Below are 23,149 nucleotides of genomic sequence, written 5' to 3'. Positions count from 1 at the left end.
AATAAATAAAAGAAAGAAAGAAGGAATTTGCAGGGCGACCCTCATCAGTTTCTGCCGATAAGACAAGGCGGCGCTTTAACCCTTGACTACACAAATCTGCTCATGGCCCGGAGTCGCAGTGCCGGTGCAGTCATTGTCATACGTTAGCACGCCAATAAAGTATACTCTCTTTTTAAGTACTTTCTCTATTTTTCGCTTTACTTTCTCATATATATTTTTAGCGCTATATTCTGACATAAACACCACGCATGTCCGTGATGGTCTGCCCCGCGCCGCTGCAGCCGCCCAGAACGCCCCCGGAGCAGATCAGCCAAGCGCGGCAGAATTCCTCACGGGATCCTGCTCCACGAACACGAACCGCGCGCAGCCGCCGCGCTGTCGTCAGACATCACCGCGCTCCGCAGCTCCCGCCTCCGCCGCCCCCGGCGCCGCCTCCTTCCCGCCGCGCCCCGCCTCTGCCGGCGGAGCGGCGCGGGGCAGTGACGCCAGGGCCGCGCGCCGGGGAGGCGGTGGTGCCGCCGCGGCATTTGCTGGTCCCGGTTCGTGGGAGGCCGGGGGGGGACGGCGAGGGGGGGAAAGGCGCTGGCGGCTTCCAGCGAGGCAGCGCTCGGGGCACGTCTGCCTCGGGGCTCGCAGCCTCAGGGCTCTGCTGCTGCGGGCGGCGCTGCTCCTACGCACTCTCTTCGGCTGCTGCTCCGCCGGCTGTGCCCCCACGGTGCCGTGGAATGCCCGCCACGGTGCCGGCTCTGGGGCACCGCCCCCGGGGTTAAGGCAGCGGGGCCTTCCTTACCTATTGTACTGGCAGCGGCAAAGGGCCTGCTCGGAGGTGGAAGGAAATAACTGTTGCCTGATTCCAGGGAACAGTTTCCCGCTTTCTCCTTCAATCAGTTTTGAGTCAGGATAGAATTAATGGAAGGCATGGGAGAAAGATGAGGCGTTAACTTGACAGAACTTGTTTTTTGCGGGAAGGGGCACGTCCTGGCCTTTATTCTAGGTGGTTGTTTTCTTCCTGCAGGCTGAAGAACAGCAGATTTTTCTGCAGAGCAGTCTTCCCTTAATCAGAGGCAGGCTCAGTGCAGCAGTGGTGAGTTATTTCTCCAGTTCGTTACCGTAGAAGACAGCAGTGTGTATAAAATACGAGAACAAGGCCCTAAGTACAGTAGTGATGCTGCTTCCCATTTGGTTCCATGTGCCTTGCTTCCCATCAAGTCATGTCTGTAACATATTTGACATGGCTTTTAAATTAGCCCACAGGGCACATCAACAAAATGCTGCTGAATTTAAATTATATTCATAGTTTGTAAGATACTGCTGAGTTTTTGCAAATAGCATGTTTCTCATGGAGTTTGGTTTCTTGAAACTTCATACAGATTTGTCACTGCACTGTTTTTTGCTTCTCATTCTTTCATTGCACCGTTCTCATGAAAGGCATTTACTATAATGTGTATAAATCACAAAAGTTTCTGTCACCCATGCTCTACATACAATATTTTGAAACTGTACCGTCAGAAATAGGATTTAACTGTAGTTTAAATGAAAGGGGTTAAACCTGTTCCAGAGCATGAGGGCTGACTGAAACTTGCATTTCCATTTCAGCTGTTTGGCACTAGTTTGTTCTTAAGTGGTCTGTCAGGTCTTTATGAAAATCCGTTAAATTAGGTGAAGAAGTCAAAGGAATGAGATTGACTTTGTAGTATTGGTCAGTCTAGAAATTTACTATTAAGTGTTAAAAATATTCTTACATTATATCCATTTGGCTTTTCCTATATAATCAGTACTGAACCCTGTGGCAGAGTAATTTTTTAGTTAATCCTTGGAATTGTCTCACTTATTTCTTTAGTCCCTGTTTCTTCTCTTGGGAATTTTTGGTCACTTTGATGGTTTCAGTTTAATGTGAATTTTTCTCTTCTGAATTTGTAACATAATCTGATTGACTTTCCTTAACATTGTTGCCAGCCTTGCTTGTTGCTGTCCTTTATTACAGCGGACCTCATTGTTCTTAGCTCTTGTATCCTTCATATCTTCTGCATGCTTTTTGCAGACCTAGGTTTTAGTTTCAGTGTTAAATTCTTGTAAAAATGAAATTCTGGAAATTCTACTCCTGTATTTCTGTCACTAGCAGTATGGGAGAAAAACCACTTCTGACTCTTCTCTGCTCAGAGCTTTTCATTTGTCTTCTTTACTGTGCCTTAAATTGGGCAAACTATAGATTGTTTGGTTCAATTACATAAAGAAAAATTAATAATGTAGGTTTTGAAATATCTTAATAATGCTTAACATTAGTCATTGTGTTTGTTTTGATGATTGCTGCAGTTACTAGTGAGTTTAAGTAGTACTTTCAATAACCAGGGTAGTTTTAGTTCTTTTGGGTGCACTGCTCAGTGGGACTGCTGGCATGTGGCGATGCAAGCAAAGAGATTAATGGAAAAGTTTGTAGAAGGCTGGAGGGACATCAGGGTAACTACCATCATTTCCTGAAGGTGGCAGTATCCTTGCTAATGTATTATATCTACATGACTGAATGCCAGCATTTGTGTTACTCATTTCAGGAGTTCTTGTGGCTTCTCAGCATGGGAACTTTGTTTTCCCTGTTTTCATTGAAAAAAATGTGCTGTAAAAGACAGTCCTGAGTTTCTGCTGGAACCTACAGAGCTGCAGGGTGTAGTTTTATAGTTGTTCATTAGTTGTATCATCAGCTGGTAAGAAACAGCAAATCCTTTTTGTAAGCACTCTTCAGGGAGTTAGTTTAAAGTGTCTGCAAAGCCTTCCTTAGGTTCCACTGTCTTAAACGAGTCCTCAAACTCTCCTCACAGATGATTTGCTTTAGACTACAGACTATCGTAGTAGCTCTGGCCTCTCTCCAGCTTGTGCCTTCATGAACTGAGGAAAGGGAGAACTGTGGGAACCAAACTGGAAATGGTGTCCTAGAAGCCATCTCAGACACTACATACACAGATACTACACTTCCTTACAGTGGGAAAGAATTAATTGAACTCTTAACAACAGAGAACAAAAATACACAGAATTAATTGTCTGGATATGAGTGAGTTATCACACTGCATTCTCTCGGAAAAAGTAGAGTAGGGAGGTGTTTAGTGATGAAATCCTTCATGTAGTATCCCTTCAGATGTTTAGCAGTCACTGATTTCTTTTCATAGCTAATGTGATTTTAATATTAGGATGTATTTTAGTGTGTTGGGAAAAGTACCTAGATACCTTTTTGTCTGTATCAGAACGATTGGCTGTTCAGGAAAAACATTAAACTGGCGTAGCTAGTATAAAACTAGAACGTTTAAGATACTTGGAACAGTCTTGAAAGGTAAAATGTGCTTGCAGATACTCCCTTAGAAAGGGAATTAAAGAGTAAAGAATAGAGCAGAAATGAGACTTGAATTTTTGTCACTTAAAGAAGATGAAGGAGTTTGGAAGCAGGACATTGGATGGTAATGTTGAGGAACTGTTATTGGTATTTGTGGTCTTTGAAGATATTAACTCATTGTGCTAAAAGATGGCATTTGATGTTTTTTTTCCTGGGTGTAACTGTGCTTGCTTTCTTCCTGACAGCTGAATGCTATTGTCAAGTTCGGTACTGTCATATCCAGAGGGATCTTGGAGAGCAGATTTTCCTTGTGGGGTGAGGATAGTCTCTCTTTCCTTTTGCAAGACAGAATTTTGGCATTGGTATTGGGAGTCATGATTGGGTTTGCAGCTGATGGCATTGAACACTTTCTAGTGAAAAGGGATTTCTTTGCCTTCTTCCAAAATGTTTGTGTACAGTTTGGTTGTTATAGCAGTGGGTGTGGACCACAGAAAAGCAGGAGAAAACAACAGACATTCCTGCTCCTGCTCAGTGTTTATTGTGAGGACACAGACTAACAGGAAGAAGGAAAGGGAAATTGCACCCTTAGTCAGTAGTCAAACCGGGAAATTCTGGCTATTGCGACACAAATTCACACCTTGCCTTCCTTCTAAGAATGTGTTGCTTATAAGGTTAACAGACTCTGCCAAAATTTCTGTATGTGCCTCATGTCTCTGAAAGTACCCAAAAGACAGTAGCTGTTTAATACTCACCTCCTAGTGACTAAAGCTGTAGAAGTCCCATGAACTATGGAGAAAGTCCTTGTCCCTGCGATTTAACCAATCTCTGGGGTAACCTATGTCGCTTTTGCCTTCCCCATGCAACAGTGAAGTTGGACGTGTAAGAGGTGAAGATTGTCTCTATCCCATAGTATTAGCACAAATATTCATTGACTTTGCAGTTGTCTGGGGTTAAGAGCATCTATATATCCTCTGTGTAAATTAGGGTCTGAAGAGTCCTGGTTCATCAATTAAAGGATAACAAAAATAAAGAGGGCAGTGTGAGGCTATCTGAGTTTGGAGACATCTGGGTTTAAACTCCTGAAGAACAGTTGTGTCTGTCTGCAGGTATAACTTTTACATGTGCGTCTCTACATATCAGTAATTGAAACTGTATTTTGAGCATTTCCCACTAAGATAGGAGCTGGTGCCCTTGCTGAGTCGATTGTTTTTACAGGGGGCATGCAGAGAATAAATTCCCCATAGAAATCTTGTTGGTGAGAAGGGAAGGACTTTGTCAGAGTTAAAATTAACAGATAGGACCTGAGCCTGTAATGGCTTGACATTGTTGGAAGTCACATATTCCTCTTTTCTCCTGTAGTGTGCTCTGGTGTCTGTTGGACAGTGTGCTTAGATGGCTTGACATTTTGCCTTGTTTGGGTTTTTTTGTTGTGTGTGCTCCCAGTACCCCACCCCTGCCTTTTGCCTTTTTGTGGGCAGTTATGGCTCAGTCACAATTTGTACGTTTGTTCTAAGTTTACATCACATTTTGATAAAAGCTGCTTGCTGTTCTGCCTGCCTTTTTATGCCTAGCACATTTACCTGTCTAGCAATGAGGTGTGAAAATTATTGGAAAACTTGATCAAGACCTGCATTTTTCCTATTCCTTCCATCTTTGGATATTTAAGGAGTTCATGGAGGAGTAGAAAGTTACACTGCTTATTTTGGTGACAGTAGCTATTTGTTTTAGCTTATCTGTACCTAGCTTAAACTGCGAATTTGAGTTTTATGCATTAAGGATTGATTCAAAATAGTTTGTTGAAATTTTTTATTTTTATTTTCCTTCTGCTTTTTTAAAAAATAGAAATTAATACAAGTAAGACTGGTGACTTACTAGAAGAAAACAGAAACTGTTCAGAGGAATTTTTAAAAAGTAGTAGCAATAGACAGTTTTTTTTACATCTCTGTCATTTGTATTTACTACACATTTATTAGATGTTTTTCCAGTTAATTTTTTGCTATCCAAGTCATACAGAATATACCACTTTCTTAAATATTTTACAGTATTTATAAACCTTATCTAAAAGGTGACCCATCTTCAGGGAGATTATTATTTAATTTAGTTTTTCTATTTGGATTGTGATAGCCTTATCCAGTATTGTGTTAGGACTGTTCTTTACATGGGATCAAAAAGCTACTGTGCAAATTTATTGAAGGGTAAATCTTGAGGGCTCTTAAATTCCTTGCCTCTTAATAAAAAATCCTTGAGTCAGAGTTATCTGGATGATGGGTCAGCATTATGTACAAATGTCCTGACCTGGGTATCTGCTGTGGTGTTGACAGAGAAAGAACATTGGGTTAAATAATTTTTTTTTCTGACCCACTAAGCTTAGTTTGATTTTTCTTGCAGTTTTTTTTTTTGAGCGGTAGTTCAAGCAGTAGCTGCTCCAGTTTTTACATGGAAGTACAAACCTCTTTAAGAATGAGAAACATTATTAAAAAAGAAGCGAATATTTTGCTTCGATTTTTGTTGTTCTTTGTTGCTGTCGTCTTTAGAACTGCCAGCTGACTGTTTTGAAATAAGAAACTGAAAAAAAAGTCACATATTTTTTGTGCTTGCATTTACTAAGTTAAATAAGTATGTCTTCCAATGAGAACTGTTCTAGATGAAGCATATAAATTTCCTGTAGAAGCAAAAGCCTTCAGGTTTTTCCTTCCCCTTCTCAAAAATGTTATCCTAGAGGTGCTTCCACTGTTGCTGGTGGGTTCAGCCTTGGCCAGTGGCTGGTGTGTCTTGGAGCCATCTGGCACTGCCTCTGTCAGACATGGGGAAAGCTTCTTGCAGCTTTTCACAGAAGATACCCCTATAGTAACCCCCCTTCTGCTATCTTGTGCATAACTGGTTAAAGCAGAAAGGCTGGAAGATTCTTCACATGGGAAGTATAAAGCAAAAATAGAGTCACCTGTTCAATTATTGCTGTAAGGAGAGATGTGATTTTGTGTTTCATGGCTTTGAAAGTAAACTTTCTTCAACCTTAGAACCTTCAAATTTTAGTCAGCTTTTGTTGAGGATGATTGGAGATCTGGAGTTGAAGAACTGTTTTTTTAGGGGTGTAATAGTTGTTTTTTATCAATTGTGCAATGCTATTACTGGTATAAAAGGTCTTCAGTATCGTGGCTAGTTTTATTGTTAAAGTGATTTTTCTAAAAAAATCAGAATTTTAAACCTTATTAATATCAATGTTAAAGAAGAAATTTAATTTCTCCCAATTTCTTACTTTGTTGCTGTAACAATTTTAATCTTGATTTTTTCCTGAAGGTGGAAAAGTAAACATTTTTTTCCCATTAAACAAAAGCAAATCAGGGAGTCATTATGGTTAGAAAAGATTGAGTCCAGCCTTTGACTGATCACCACCTTGTCAGCTACACCACTGCACTAAGTGCCACATCCAGTCATTTCTTGACCACCTCCAGGGACGACAGCTCCACAACCTCCCTGGCCAGCCCATTACAATGCTTAACAATCCTTTCCATAAAAAAATTCTTCCTGATGCCCCACCTGAACCTCCTCCTCTCTCCTCTTTGAAGGAAGCTATTCTTTGTTGTTTATTTAGAAAACCTAAGTATATGAATATTTATTTGTGCATGTGTTATTAAAAGTTAATGTAAGCTTTGAACAGTTATTTTTTATAAGCAGAATACGGACTTCATAGTTTCTTTCATATATGTGCCTTTTCCTTCTTGTAACGCTTCTGTGGTCATTATAAATGTGATCTCTGCCATCTGAAGAACAGTGTTTTGTTTTGCCTTCATAGAGTACAAGGGTACATAAGGATGTAAACACATTGGTAATGTAGCAATACACATTCATGGTTCAGCTGGTCAGCATTTGTGTGCTAAATAAAAAGGAACCCAAATATATTGAGGAAAATTCTATTTCATATAGAACTAATTGTGAGATTTAATGCTTGCTTTTTTAATTAATATTAATTGTTTTGATGACTTTGGATTGTAGAATTTAACTAAATGAATGTGTCATTTTCTCTCTTGGAGGAAAAATAAAATGCAAGAATGTTAGTAATCTGCATTTTTGCCTCTTTCAGACAACCCCATGGTTTACTCTGCTTACAGCTGAGTAATCATCTCTAGTTGCAGTTTTGCTCTTACTGCTGTGCTTCACAAGAGAGGTAACTACTTTACAATCAAAATATTTCCTGCAGTTCCTGAAATCTAGAAAATGTGCTTGTAATGATAGATTTAATGCTTGCTCCTTCTGCTGAGAGATTTCTGAAAGCAAATAGTTCTATCCCTGTACCAAAACTGCCTGTGAAGGGGTGTCATGCTATCTTTATACTCTGTAGTCTAATGAAAAATGAGCGTGGGATGTTTGCATAATGAGTGGAAAATACCTGTCTGTGTTTGCTATCTTTTTCTCCATAAGTGTTTTTTCTCCTTTTTTTTTCAGATTTTCATGGATCTCAACAGTGCTAGCACTGTTGTTTTGCAAGTGTTGACACAAGCTACTAGCCAAGATACTGCAGTGTTGAAGCCAGCTGAAGAACAGCTGAAGCAGTGGGAGACGCAGCCAGGTTTTTATTCAGTCTTGTTGGTAAGATACAGTGGAGAAGTGCTACTGAGTAGCACTCTGAATAATTTTGAGTACTGTTCTCTAGAACCTAGTTGAACCGTGTGTGACCTGTGGCTGAGACAAGCCCTGAGTTGTCATGGTCCAGCCCCTAGAATCCTTATGCTGAAGGATATTGTAGGTAGGATAAGACAGTGATAGGCATTGTCATCACTGTGTCTCAAAGTGTCTGTGTCTAATTTCCCAAGCATTCAAGAGGTGGAAATCCAGCATCTGGCAGTATGAGTAGGTGGTAGTGCTAAATTTTTTATGGGCCTGTTGTGAATTTTAGATGGTAGAAGGCCAAGAGGGCCCTTGTCAAAGGAATTGCCTTTGTTACCTCAAAAGACAGGGACCCTTTTATAAACCAAGGCAGTAATAAGCTTTTCTTTCTTTGTGGAGGTGATGCTTTATGAACATTTTAATAGAAGTTCTGTCATGCTGCTTTCCATTGCACTGTGTGATAGCTCTCTGGGATTCCTTTCCTTCTTGTTAGAGGAGGGAGACTCCCAGGTAGTTTAGCTGATCTGGCTGTGATAGTAAGATCCTGGAATGGGGAAGGTGAATACTTCCAAAGGTACTATGACCATTAGTGAAATGGATGCATTGATGTGGTGAAAGTGATGACAACACCATCAAAAAGGATATTAAACCATTTCAGCAAAGGCCCCTGAAAGTTAACACTGTTGTTATTCTCCAATATCTATGCATACATTTATAATAGTCTTAAAGATACAGATAAAATGTATTTTCTACAAACATCTTTCCTCAGTGCATAGATTGAATGACTCAGATTTGTAGGGTGACATACTGTGTTCTCTGTAGACCCTCTCATTTGTTTGGAAAGTTTAAGCTGAGCCCAAAGATTTAGGGAAAGGAGTAGAAGATACATTAAGCTGCAAATTTCCTTTTTTGCCCTGTTTTTGTCATAGTGTAGCTGTGATGGTAAATGATCTTGATTGGAAACAGCAGAAATTGCTGCTGGTGACATTTTTTTTCCTCTGAGTGTTTGCTTTGAGACCTTACACCTCAGGATGCAGACAAGTTGAGCACTGACAGGTGTAACTGGAACAGATATGAGTTAATTTTAAATATAAGGACTGAAAATTCAGGGGTTTAGGTGCTTATCAAAGAGGATCAAAGGCTGATAATTCCTTTTACATGGTTAGGTGGATTTGTTGGGGCCACATCATCCTTTCTCTAAGTGTGAAATATCAACGGAGTCTTCCAAACCAAATAAGCAAAGTGTCTACTTCTTTGTTTAACACGGATCATGACAGGTGGGATGTCTGGTAGAGAAACTCCACCTTCTTGGTGGAGCAGAAAAGGGTGCAGGGAGACGGTAAATGTAAATGGAGAGTGGATAAGAGCTGGTATCTATGGGATGTGGCAAGTAATATTACTTAATAGTTACAGTAATTACTTGCTGTGAGATACACTTGCTTCTGGGACAATCAGAGTTAGAAAAAATCATAAGCATGAGACATGGATCTTTGATCCTACCATTTTTAATACCTAGTGGAGTTGCTGTTGTTACTTTCCTGTGTTTCTCCTGAAGATACTGCATATCTCTATTTTGATTCAGAGATAAATTGGATGGTTTTGAAAAGAACCTCTGTACAAGTTATATCAGTTTGTATATTGGCCTCATTCCTGTTATTTCTATGACAGCATTACTGTGGTACATTAAATGCTTCATGTTTTAGGAAGTTCATATGAAGGCACAGAGTATAAAGAGTAGTTCTACTGGTTTCTGTGTAGATTCTTTTGTCTTTTTTCCATTTTTTATCTAGGCCTGGCCTAGATTCTTCTTTTTTTGCTTCTGCTAAATACTTTAGTAAGGAGAGGAATAGTTGTAACATCAGTGGAAGTTTCAGTATGGATTCAGTGTGGGTTTCCCCTGTTTCATTTATTTTAAAATGTTTTATTGTGATATGGAAGTGATGTTTGAAGTTACCTGTTCATATTTTAATGTGCTTAGGTTGCATTTGGGAAAGGTCAAGTCTTACAGAGAATTAGTCTGTCTTCCTAAATGAGCTTTGGGGAGGGAGGGCATCTTACATACAGATCATTTTCATATTGTGCGGTATTTATTGGTGGTCTACCACCTTTCTGATATTTTTCTACATTTTGCTAGTTTTGAAGTTGATGTCATTGTTGGCATGTAAGTCTGTTTATTCTAGTGATTGGAGTGTGTTTGGTTCGCCATTACCTCTAGAAAGATGTTACTATTCCTAGAAATAGATTTTGAGAGAAAGTTAGGGTTTTGAATTCATAGTGAAAATGAGGTCCCAGGTTTCTACAGTGCTGAGTTATTTGAAAGGTTTGTTTATGTATCTGCAGGCATGGCACCCAAAAGTAGCAGATGCTTTTGACCAGAATCACTGCATTTTTTAGGTCACTTCATACTGGACTTGTAAACGGAATGAATGCAAGTGGTGCACGGTATAGTAACTGAGCTCACATATGCTTGCTCTCTAAAGGAGGGACTAATGATGTCTCACCCCTTGAGAGGGATCCATCTGATGCAATAGAAAACAGGGAAGAGAACTGCTGTTCAGCATAGTACCTGTGTTGAGATTCAATAGCCTACCTTTATTTTAGTTTCTCTTGGTTGGTTAATTTTACAGCATTACTGTACAAAATAACTCCTCTGTGTTTGTATGCACATACATACATATAAAGCATATGTAGATAGATACATATGTGTGTGTGTATGTATATGTAGATACATAGCTTTTTATTGGTAGTAACTAATTTCCTAGAAAAAGCATAGTCGAATTTGAGAATTGCAGACCTACCAGGTCACTGTTTTACAAACAGTATTGGTAGACAGGATGGTTTTTGGCATATGACAATATAATGAATAAATAACCTGAAGACTGGATTCTGACTAGAATAAGGCATTACTCTGTGTTCTACAGTGGTTCAAGCTTCTGAGAGCCACATCATTAAAGAATATAAAAATTGCCTATATATAGAATATATATATTACATATATATGTATAGAATATGAAAAATATAGTAATTACCTACCCTTACATTTTCTTCTCTGCCAGGCAAGTTTGTTTTTTAAAAATCAAAATTTGGGCTAGTGATAAATATAGTTTTAATCTCTAAAAATTTGTTTAGCACAGTATTTTCACTTTTTTACTAAATAATGATTAAGACTTTCTGTTTATGTATACCCATATCACAGAGGTATGTGTCTTTCCGCACATACCAGGGCATATGTTGATACAATTCCTGTCTTGGTTGTGGTGTCTTGAGCAATTTTTAACTTTTTTTTTTTTTTTTTTTTTCTTTTGTAAATAGAATATCTTTACAAATCATAGCCTGGATGTGAATGTAAGATGGCTAGCTGTGCTGTACTTTAAAAATGGAATTGATCGCTACTGGAGAAGGGTTGCACCACAGTAAGTTTTGCATTCTTCCACTTAACTGTCTTAAAGTTGTCTTTGTTATGGTTCTCACGGTGGAAAAACAGCACATCCTTAGTTCATAGAAGTTACTTTCGAATTTATGGTGAAACTGACAACATGCTTCAGACTTCAGGACTTGCTGATAAAACCTTTTGTCTTTATATTGATTTTTGTGACTCTGTTCATGATTTACTTTTGAGAACCAAGTTCAAAGGCTATTTCATGGTTAATAGGTTTTGAAGTGATGCAGTAAGTGACATTAACACCTGGATTTACTGATAGTGAAAGAAGTGCAAGGTAGTCTCTTGGAGAGCAAGAGAGACATTTCATATTGTTTAAGCTGATTCATATTGAATGTGTACATGGGAAAGAGGCAGTAGTTATCGTACTAAAAACTTCTAGTCTTCATTTTTTGTTGTTCTGATGGTGCATGACAAAGAGTTCTCCAAAGAAGATGAAAAATATAAGCTCTTTTCATGAGCACCATTTAATTTATATAAAAATTACAAAAAGTGCCATTTTAATATGTAACCCATAGAATTATATACTTCCCAGTCTTTTTTTCCTTTAAAGACAGGTGTGATTTCACGAAGGGTTTCAGTTCCAGAACTCAAAGGCCTGCAAGTGTTCAGTCTCTCTTAAATGCTAGTAATAAGTGGGACTGTCACTGTCAGATGTAAGGTATTAGATGGATTTCTAGGTACAGTTTCTCTGCATCACAATTCCAAGTTAGTGTTATGGTACAAAGTATGATTTTCATTGTTGATTGATTGAGATAGTTCAGTGTATTTTGCCTTGCATTGTGGGCTTTTCCAAAGATCTACCAAAAGAGGAAAAAATGATAAAATACTGTATCCACAGCACATTTTAAGTAGTGTAGGACTCTTTCATTATTGCATAGAGTGCTAGAGTGTTTATTTGTATGTGTGAATTAGTATATAACTGCAAAACATCTGCAAGTATTTGGATTCTTTATGTGAAAGAAAAATGACCTCTTTTTCGTGAAAGATGGCATATATCTTTGACACTTCTGGTTAAAAGGATTCTGCTTACAATTCTGGTACTTTGCAAGACATTTTTGGAAGAAGTTAAACATTGTTTCAAGTTGTTAATATTTTTATATACTAGTAGAATTTCTGGTAAAAAAGCATAGTTTATTTCTTGCTGAACTAAAGACTAGGATTTTTATGTTTGAGGTAAAAATTAAGTAAAAACCTTTCAATGTAGTTTTACATTGAAAAAAAAGTACATTGTACTTTTCAATGTAATGTAAATTAAATGCAATTTAAAAATAATTTTTTCTTGGCTATTAAAGATTCCATGGGTTAAATTGATATTAAATTTCCAATGCAACCCTATTTTTCACCATTTCTAGTTTTTCTGCCATTAATTTAATGCAATTAAAGTATAAAATAAATCTTAAGAATTGTTGGCTGATGTTGAGGATTCAGTGGAGTAATGCATACTAAATTTGTCTGTCCAACTTTTTCTTCCTAAACTTGTTAGATGTGACATTTTGTCAACACTCACCCAGATCACGTTTCTCTAAGAAAGTCATTTTCAGAAATCCTGATTTAAATTAAATTCTCAGTTGATTATTTTATGAACCAGTCATACTTTGAATGTTGTGATTTTTTGAAGGCTTCATTGTAGAGCCTGCATTTTTGTTGTCTTTGCAAAATTCTTGTCTCACTTCAGCAGCTGTCCCCTCCCCATCCATACATAGTAGTACATTGAAACATATTTTAAGATACAGATCAGGCTTAAAACTGCATTTTCCGGTGAGAGTGAATTTGAAGATGAGCCTATGAACTTCCTCCCTCCTGCTTTCTCAGGCAGCTTTTCATATAGCTGTGGTGAAGAGCCTGGAGTTGTCATAGTCTCTTTTCAGGCACAATTTAGTCTCCTTTTTTTAAAATTTTTTAGAAGCCTCCTCAAAAACTGGTCTCACAGGATGATTTTGTATGTGTTTTATTTTCTTCACAAATGGTTTGTCTTGAATTCAAGAGCTGAACATGTTTTTGATTTTACAGACAATTACTTTTGTATCCTGTCTCTCGTGGACTTTGTTCTCTTATTTGAGTACCATGTTAGCAACTTTAACAATACTTTTCAAATACATGTTTATACTTGCATGATGACTCTTCATGAGCCAGAAATCCAAATCTAAAATACCAGACTTTCTTAAAAAAAGTTCCAAAATAATATTTTAAGTATTTGAATATATATTTTTCCATGCAACAAACACAGAGAAAGATCAAAGTAATGTTGAACTTGCAAATTGTGAAAGATTGCAACATAGAAGATTAGTACTTAGAAGTTCATGTGTAGATGAACTTGTTTTAATTTTTGGGCACGTATAATTCAGTGCTGAAGGGAAATCTGGCTGAGTAAGGCACTTTCTTCCTTATTTCTCACCTTCCTATAACTTTTATAGGTGTAATTGTGGAATTGGCTTTCTTGCAAGGCGTTAAGGGAGGCTGGGGACCGTGGTGCCGCTCTGTGTCTCGGTCAGGGGCTGGGGGTGTCCCTGTTCTCCGGCAGATGTCACTCTCGCGTTGTTTAAACGCTGGGTTCCTCCACCCCTAAGGGTCTGGCAAACCCTTAGGGACTCTGTCACACAGTGCTGTGTGACCCTTGCTTCGGCACTCATTTCTTAGATTTTTCTTTTCATTACTGTTTTCCAGTTTTGCTTATCGCAAGCTAGTGTATTTGAGGTGTTCATCTTCATGAATTCTTTTCTTTCCTTTGTTTTGTCTGCAATGACAAAAGCTTAATTACAGTGTTTTTATTTACAGTACTTAATGAACTGAGTTCTTGCTGCTGTTAGACTGTGCATATGATAAGTTTAATATAATAATGAAAAACTGTTTAAGGCCGGGGTCTTGTGAGTTCACAAACAAAATAAATGAAGTAAAAAAGGAAAACAGTATTTTTTTCTTTACAAACCAGGTTTTAGGTGCTTTCTATTGTCTCTGGAAGTGAGATATTATACAACCTACATTTAATTGAGAATGGATTTTTAAATTTTATAAATAACAGCTTTTAAGTTTTAGAAACCACTTGGAGGGTGCCTGTATGCATGGAAATTATATACTGCATTTTCTTATTATAAAAGAAAAACGCACAAAAATTTATTTACCTAGAATGTCATCTCATGGCTTTAAATTAAATGCATTAAATAGTTACATGCAGAAAAGCTTTTACTGTTTCAGAAATCTCTGTAGATTTTAGCCAGAATTTTTTAGGCATAATTTAATTTTATGCAGAAAAAATCTTAAAGCCTGCATCTTGATTTAAAAAATGGAAAAAAAAGTTGTGGCTCCTGAATGCTATAATTACCTTAGAAAATAAGACTTAGTGTACAGTTCTGGGTCACCACTGAAAAAATGAATTGCCCCCCTTCTGTACTGTACTTCAAATGATAAGTCTGTGATCTAGGAAATGGTGAATACTTGGGTTTTGTGCTGGGGTGAAGGGAAAATGAAAACTAGAATATTTTTGCAAATATTTGTTCTCATGGCAATTCCTGCCTCTATTGTTTTTTTATTATTTTGAGATTAATATTTAGTATTTGTCTAGATTAGTGTAAAGGCTATGCTCTAGGGAGCTTTAGACATCATTTTAAAGCTCAGTATATAGAACTAGCTGGTTAATATCTGTGCCTGAGGTCAGACAAGAGGAAGTAGTTTTGTTGGTGGGTTTAATCTTCTTAATTTCCAGCCACTAGTCTTCACTGAGATGTGATGTTTGCATGCATGCTTCTAAGTCAACGTTAGCTGAAACTTTAATCTGAACAACCTTGGGCGATAACATACAGGCTTTTTATGAAGAAGAAACAGCTTTCTAGATGCAATCAGTAATTGGAAATGTGTCAGGGCTTTTTGTTTGGTTTGGTTTTAGTTTTCTTTTTACCTGATAGTATAATAATATAGTTTATAAATACCAAAAAAAAACATTTTTAAAACAATGTATTGTGTGTCCTGCTTGGAAATTATAAGACAATTGCATGACTCATATAAATTCTGAAGTAATATGGGAGTGATAACATATAATAACTTGTAGTCTTAAACAGACAGAGGTCACTTAAAATGAAGTATTAAGATACCATAATGCTGCACTTGAATGAAAATTAACCTTTATGGGCCTAGAATTTGCCCTGCTCACTATTTTCCCCAGCATTTTATGGAGGATGTATTGACATACTTCTCACACAAAGGTATAAGTTTCAAAGGATCTGTGCTTCTAAGTGTAAATGTATTACTCGTTTGTAGAAAAGAATTTATAGTGGAAAAGACTTAATGCTTTTACAAAAAGAGCTGTCATCTGATAAAGTGATTGCCTTATTCTGGACATTCCTTGGCCATTGTCCATTAGCATACATGAGCAAATTCATGTATAAAATCCTCAATTCTAGCAGTAATAACAGTATAGCAATTGTCTATGAGCGAGCTGTTTGTATTTTGTATAGTTTTATGTTTTTTCACTATATATCTGTGTATCTCACTCTGTCAAATGTGTAAACTCTTTTGACATTTACATTTAAAAAGGTCACTTCAGGTCTCAAAATGTGAGACTAAAATGCCTTCTAAGTATTTTTTCCACTGTTGCCTTTCTTTTTAAAGATACTCGAGATAGTGGAAAAAAAGGATGTTCTTTTATTTTGAAAGTGTTTTTGATAGTAACATATGAATTTTTAGTGAATGAGTAATACTTTTTAAATTGAAAATAATATTTTAATAAATATATCTTGGCAGCGCTCTTTCTGAAGAAGAAAAAACTACATTGCGTGCTGGACTTATCACCAACTTTAATGAGCCAGTGAATCAGGTTAGTGGTGGCTGTTTATTACTCTCCCAAGAAATGCTTGTATTGATAGATAGCTTGTTTTTGTTCTTCACAAAGTATTAATTATAATAATAAAGTTGCAGTTTACATACTGCTTTTCAGACAGTTCTTGAAATGAGATCTTTTAACATAGGTTATAATTCATTGAATTATGGAACCACATTGGTTGGAAACAACATGTTTTGTCTCTCTGGTTTGTTTCTTTGGTGTTGCAGTGGTGGTTTGTTGTCCCTTGCTGTTCATGCAACCATTTGATGAAATGGTTCAAGGAATGGATGTAGTTCAAAAATAACCTTACCCCGAGTGATTTTTGGTTTTTTCAGCTGTGTCTGTTCTCTTACCTGACTCCCAACGTGGCCATACAAGGAAGTGTGGCAGTGGCATAGCAGGAATGAGCTGTTGAGATTGCTGCTACATAAACCCACCTAAGTGGTATTGCTGTTGCATGTCTAGTTTACAGCATTATGAATTTAAATAAGCTTAATGAAGCTTCAGTGTGATAGTGTCTTTTCTTACATAAAGTGACTAACTGTAAGCCCTGATCTTGATTAGAATCAGAATTTATTAGTGTATTGAGTACAGAACTAATGTTACAGGAACAGAATATGCCCATACTTGATGAATTAATCTTACTTCTGCTAACTTCTTCATGTAAGTATAAGATTCTGCAAGGAAGTATAGCTAGATCTTAAATAACTTTGTCAAGGAGGTACTGAAATGATAGGCATAATGTAAAGATTAAAAAGAAAAGGCATTGGAGATAAACTTCTGTTCTGCAGACAGTTTTAACTTTTTTGGATTTCTTCACAGGATTAATGTAACTTCTAGGATTAGAGCAATTTATCATAGTCTGGGTAATGTAGTCTTTGTAGAAGCCCATTGGGAAATGGCAATTCTGACTAGAGTTAAAAATTTTCATTGCAAATGCAATTTTTAAAAAAGTATATAAAGTATTGTAAAATGTGTTCTGCAGCTATAGTTTCAATGTAAACAATATGACCAAATATTACTTGTTTCTGTATTTTAACCAAAAAGAACTATAAAGTATGTCAAGCTGAATAATGTGTGTCATTTATGCTTCTTCTAGGTAGCATATAATTTATCAAATGTTTAATTTTGAAGTATGTATGTTTTTTGCACATATAAATAGGTAAATTAATTATAAATCTAATACTAATTACATTGTTTGTAAAACAATTAAAACTGTTTAATTGTTTTAAACTTTAAAAATTGTAAAACTTTTTATCAATACTTTTTCCATACATTCATTAGTATTTGATCAGTTTGCCTGCTAAAATGACAGCATACCATGTTTTGTAGTTAAAAATGCCACTCCTGATGAACAGTTCTGGAGTTCTCTGACCATAGTTGCTGTTGAGATTGGAACATCTTAACTGACATTTTAAAGACTGGTAGCTTCATGTTTTGATTTGTGTGTCCTTATGACATTTTTTGGGATGTAATTTTTTAAGATGTGGAGACTTCAGTTTGTTTTTATGGCAGCGGTCTAAGTAATTGCCCAAACAATTATGTGCAATATTGAAATATGTTTACCAAGTCCATATCCCCTTCTTTCCCCTTATTTCCCAATCTGTTGTAGGTATCCTAAGGATATCCTTTCAGAGGAATCTTTCGTTTAGTTCCCAGCCTGCTTGATATGTCTGAGTTTTGATATCCTGTGTTCCTGATAACTGCACATTTCCAGTCACAGATAGTTCATAACACAGTTGCTATCTACTTGTGCTTTTTGCATCACTGAAGGCAGAAAAAATTATAACTCTTGTATAGAAAGAATAACAACACAAAAAAGTGAGAAATAGGCATAGTATGGAGATGTGATGATACAACTTGACTTCCAGGGTGGGTGGAGAAGAGAAGGAGAACATACCATCTGCTGAGAGCATAATTTCCCTGCCCTCCAAAGATATTTAGCATATGGAGGGAACAGTGGAACAAAGTACTTCTTCAAATAAATGTATGACAGCAAATTCTTTTTCTTCTTTCTCCCCATTTAAAAAGTCAGTCCTCAAGACAGAAGTACTTTTAGCCTTCCTGGGAGGTTACTTCTTGTACCACATAGGGAGAAGACTTTATTTGCTCCCTCTGTCAATTAAAGTAATTTGATCTGGTAAAAAGTAGGACTCCCAGCTCTTCCTTGGGAGTGTTGGCATCATTTTCCTGGAGCAATTTGTCTCATTAAGCAGCATGGTAGGAATAAATATTGTAGAAAAGTTGGGGGGGTTGTCAGACTCCAGATGAAACAGCTCAGGAAACAGTAAAGAAGAGCACAGCTCTATCCTTCTTAGGTCTGTAAATCGCTTGGATTCGTTCTGGTAGCCTAAGAAGGTGACTTCTTCCCCAGGCTGGAAGTGTGGTTGTTCTAGTGTGTTGAAGGAGAGAGTGCCTGCTTTACTAATCCAGTCAAGGACCTTTTCAGTTAGAATGGTATAAGAACAGGGAAAACAAGAATGTGAAATATTTGGATATTTGAGGTAGGGTTTTGAGGGACCATGCAAAATATGTTATGGATGTCTAGGAGAAGGGAGTTGCACAGCAGCCAAGTGTGGAATAAACCGAAAGAGGGCATAAGAAAGGCCAGTCCTGCCTACACCATGGGTGGTCTGTGCCTGTGTCTGAAGAAACCCTGTGCCTGACGACCACTGCCTGTCCTGCAATCTGATTGCAACCCTTACCCGTTTTACAATGTAATCTCACTCTGTTCATAATGTGTGTGTGCTGCAAGGACCAGGTTCCAGTTGCTGGCAAGACTGGTGCGAGTGGGATGTCGGCCAAGCAACCAAAGTCAGATAGCATGGGTGGTGCAGGTACCCCTGGAAGATCTGGAGCAAAAGTCTCAGTTCCATTTACTGGGATGCGTCATAGGTTTACATATATGTACACATGTGCCTGGGGCTAGGAATAGCTCTATCTAAAAGTCAGCTAGGGCAGAATTAAGGGTAATGTGTATTCAGCAGTGTATGTTAATAGAAAGTTATAGAAAAACCACTAAGTAAAAAGTGGTTCCCAAATATTTGTTTCTTCATTTATGTGATTTCTAGAATAAATACAGTTACTGATCTTCATGAAAAATTTTAACAAGGTATTAAGTCAAGTATTTTATGCAAATAATTGCTACAAACATAAAATAGAATACTTTTTCTCCACAATTGTTTGCAGTCAGCAAACTTAAAAACAGCTTGAGAAAAAGCACACAAAAATCTAACAATCCATACTAGTTTTTTTTTGGTTCAGGTTTTATTTGGCTGTGGATCTCATCATTATTCATTTGCTAAATGCCCTTTGGCTTAGTGATGTCTCTTGCTTTTTTTTTGCAGATAGCAACTCAGATCTCTGTACTGATTGCTAAAGTTGCCAGAGTGGACTGCCCAAGGCAATGGCCAGAACTTATACCCACTCTTGTAGAATCTGTGAAGGTGCAGGATGGTCTTCAACAGCACAGGGCACTACTTACGTTTTACCATGTTACAAAAACCCTGGCATCCAAACGGCTTGCTGCAGATAGGAAGCTTTTCTATGATGTAAGTAATGTGATGCAGTATTGTAGAGCATGCAAACTGTGTGTTGTACATGCGCGCTTATTCCTGAGTTTAGCTGGCACGTCTGTGGACTTCAATGTCTCCTGGAATAGAAGTGTTCTTATGTTGTGGGTATCTGTATACTGTGTAATAACTGGAAGTCACTTTCTGGGTGAGATGTTTGAGATATTTATTAATTTTGTATACCGCTTGAATGTTGTCTTAATTTGTGTAAAGAAGCAGAGCTTCATCAACAGAACAGTATCTGCATATCAGCCTTATGATGTACATGATCTTACTTTTCTAGGAGTTTATGGAGTTTTTTTGGAAGTGTATTCTGAATTCTTAAGTCAGTATAGTCTTTAAGAAATACCAGGGTTTAGACTTTCCTACTACCTATTTTAGTTTTTTGTCATCAGCAGGAATGTGTTTGAGGTTTTTCCAGGCCATCTTTACAAGTTAATTAAAAGGCAAGATGTGAATGCAAATGCAAAATCTCATGTCATTCAGCTTATATTCTCCACTGTAAAAATCCACTGATTAGAACACAGACATCACTTTGTCTGTAGGCCATGCATCTCCAAACCCCTTTGGATGTAGTACAGTTAACTGAATTTCGTGAGTTAAACATTTTGTCCAAATATGTTACTCTTGAATTTTTGAGATTTTAGTTTATTCCTTCATTTTAAAGGAAAGAGTGAGCACAGAAAATGAAGACTGTTTATTTAGGTTTACCTATTTATCTCTGTAGAAATTTCTGCCTATGTAATCAACAAGGTGAAATAACCATCAGGAGTCTGAGGCATTGAAGACTGACTTGTAAATAGGACCTTTACTAACCTTTACTCAGTCAAAGCAACTAAATAAACAAGTCATGTGCTTTTGACTCCGTGATATAAGGTGTAGCAGACTAAGTGGAGATTTCCATAATTATGAAGCTGTCATGTGCTACCATAACTGAGTGAGAAAATCTTCATCTTCTGTTTGTAATTCAGATATCTCTGTATGTTAAGCACTCTGTCTGAACTGTAATATGAGTTAAATTTGAGATTTGTTCAGTTCTACCTGATGAGAAACTATTTTTCATTCTGTGTTTTAAAAACATTGAGGGAAAAAGTGTTTGCAGTTATCAATAATGTTAGTTTTGGAGTAGGCATTGTTCATTACTATTGCACCTGTAACTGCTAAGTATGTCCTAGGGTAAGCTGATTCACACATTAATTTAACTGTAAGTTGGACAGCTTGTTTTTGTGGGAGGAGAGGTGATGAGGAAAGCTGATAATTTTTTGAAGCATCATACCATACTATACAGCAACAGCTGTATTTACTGAAAGTCAGGTAAGAAAGGAGCCCTAAATAGTTTTCTTTAAGGTGAGAGTCATAGACCCAAGTAGTCAGGGAAACAGTGAGTCTATCATAACATCTTCAAATAAAGGCAAGGTATTTTTCTGAAAATACATTTAGATTAGTACAACTCATTACAACAAAACAAATTAAACATCGTGGCCTGCAATGCATACAAGAAGCTGGATTAAATATTTTAATACTCTAAACCAGCCTTTAAAATTTTGTGATTTATTATGGTATAGCAAAATTCAGGAAACAAAATATATTCTCGACCTTCCTTTTGCAGCTTACATCAAGTATTTATAGCTTTGCATGTTCCTTGTGGAATCATCATACGGATACATTCCTACAGCAGATTTGTACAGGGGATGAAGCTGCAGCTGCAAATTCACTTGAAAGGACCTTGTTGTCATTGAAAGGTAATAATACAGAATGATGTTAGGGGTAACGAATCAAATAATTTTCTTCACAGGGAATGTGTATAGCTTCATTGGTAAATAGTTCCCATTCTCTATTCCAAAGCCATGCCCATTGGGAATAACTATATTCTTGGTTTATTTTACGTGTACTGTTAGCAAGGCAGAAGGAGGGTTGCTCATGCAGAAGGGGAAGAGATTCTCAGTATGTGAGAAACTGCATTCCACTGTGCATGTTGTAAGAAGTCAGTGTCTAGGAGGTTGGAAAGTGGGTGGTATAACAGGATGTTTTTGTATGTTTGTTGTAATTTAGGCTTTCATGTCTTCAGCACTTAATTGAGGAAGCTGGACTACAAGTTTCGTTCCATTAAGTTCACCCTGTGTCTGGTGAGAAGCTAGCCTTAGCCGTTAGTTTATGTTTTAGGTTCATGCTCAAAGGTGTATGAGTTGAGTAAATGCATATCCTGACTACTTTGCTGCTTTGAACAACTGAGATTTTTGATAATACGTGTAGATAATGCACGTCCTGAATTGTTTCAGAAGATGCAGCATACAGCTTTTCTAGTTTACTGGCGGTGGTAAACCTGAGAGTATTTACAAGTAGCTTACGAGCCTTACTTAACTGTACTTGGCCCTTTTCCTACTGCAGGATCCTTCAGGAGTTGAATACTTAGAGTTTTGGCAGAATTCTTCCTGATTGAGTAATTTTTGGAGTTCTCTTCATTATTTTACACAACATGTATTTTAAACTAATTTCAACAAGGTGAATATTAGGTATGGATGAAGCATCTGGGACCTGAAATTATATGTATTTTTTAAAGCCTTGAGTTGAAAGAAAGGCACAGGAAGTGGAATTGTAATTGTGTTCTGAAATTTGTTGAAACAAGAGCTAATAGATGGCTACACAACTAATTGTTTTTCCTAGTGCTTCGGAAACTGACGGTCCATGGCTTTGTAGAACCCCACTGGAATGCGGAGGTGATGGTAAGTGTGTTTCTAGTTCTAGATTAGATTAGAAATCTTTTGTGATGACAAGCTGTGTTTGAAAATTGTCAAAAGGCACACATTTGTATTATGCAAAGGAGGATCAAGCAACATTCTCTCAAAGTTGTCCTCCCATCAGTCAAGAGCTCTCAAATCCTAGATAGATTCTAAGCATTATGACACTAATGGCATCATGTTTAAAAAAAGCGCCCTTTCCAATTTAAGCACCACATGATGGTGACACTTGTTGCTTACTGAAAGATGTCTTGCTCTCCTGCCCCCAGTTAAAAGCATTTCATTTAGTGATGAAGGTGATGACATGCTTGTCGTATCACATTTATTTGATTGAGATAAAAGCCTGTGGTCTGCAGCTCATGGAGAGGGTAGTGTCAGACAAAGAAACCCAAGCACATTCCTTAACTTCCAGTGCTGCCTGTTTTGCTGGAGGAATTGAGTACCTATGACCTATGGCAGGAAGTTGAGAAGAGGGTAGAACTGGATAAGCATATTTTAAAGAACATGTCTGTAGATACCTATCCTTCCTTCTACTGGAGCTGCTATGCTGTTTATGTGGTACTAATAAGGTCAGTTTGGATCATCTGTGTAGTCTGTTTATTAGCTAATTGTTAATTTCTTGAACAATTAAAATTGTTCAAAATAATCAAAGAGTTCAGT

General features: G+C 37.3%; 1 protein-coding gene across 3 annotated transcripts in view; it reads left to right on the top strand.

Annotated features, from left to right (window-relative positions):
• Nucleotides 1-448: 448 nt before the first annotated feature.
• Nucleotides 449-23,149, top strand: part of IPO11 (importin 11) — an 80,254-nt gene continuing 57,553 nt past the window's right edge. Inside the window, exons 1-10 of one of the 3 annotated variants that reach the window (XM_058827286.1) lie at nucleotides 449-539; nucleotides 1,016-1,084; nucleotides 3,565-3,634; nucleotides 7,401-7,484; nucleotides 7,763-7,906; nucleotides 11,237-11,337; nucleotides 16,101-16,173; nucleotides 19,527-19,730; nucleotides 21,361-21,493; nucleotides 22,416-22,474. In XM_058827286.1, the coding sequence (XP_058683269.1) occupies nucleotides 7,769-7,906; nucleotides 11,237-11,337; nucleotides 16,101-16,173; nucleotides 19,527-19,730; nucleotides 21,361-21,493; nucleotides 22,416-22,474 (708 nt within the window). In that variant the 5' untranslated portion in view covers nucleotides 449-539; nucleotides 1,016-1,084; nucleotides 3,565-3,634; nucleotides 7,401-7,484; nucleotides 7,763-7,768. Of the gene's footprint in view, nucleotides 540-1,015; nucleotides 1,085-3,533; nucleotides 3,635-7,400; nucleotides 7,485-7,762; nucleotides 7,907-11,236; nucleotides 11,338-16,100; nucleotides 16,174-19,526; nucleotides 19,731-21,360; nucleotides 21,494-22,415; nucleotides 22,475-23,149 lie in introns of those variants that run through there. The other 2 variants (XM_058827290.1, XM_058827289.1) reach the window with 2 other exon arrangements.

The sequence above is a fragment of the Poecile atricapillus genome, chromosome Z (genome assembly GCF_030490865.1).
Source record: "Poecile atricapillus isolate bPoeAtr1 chromosome Z, bPoeAtr1.hap1, whole genome shotgun sequence".
Classification (NCBI taxonomy): Eukaryota; Metazoa; Chordata; class Aves; order Passeriformes; family Paridae; genus Poecile; species Poecile atricapillus.
This window is presented reverse-complemented; position numbering and strand designations above follow the sequence as displayed.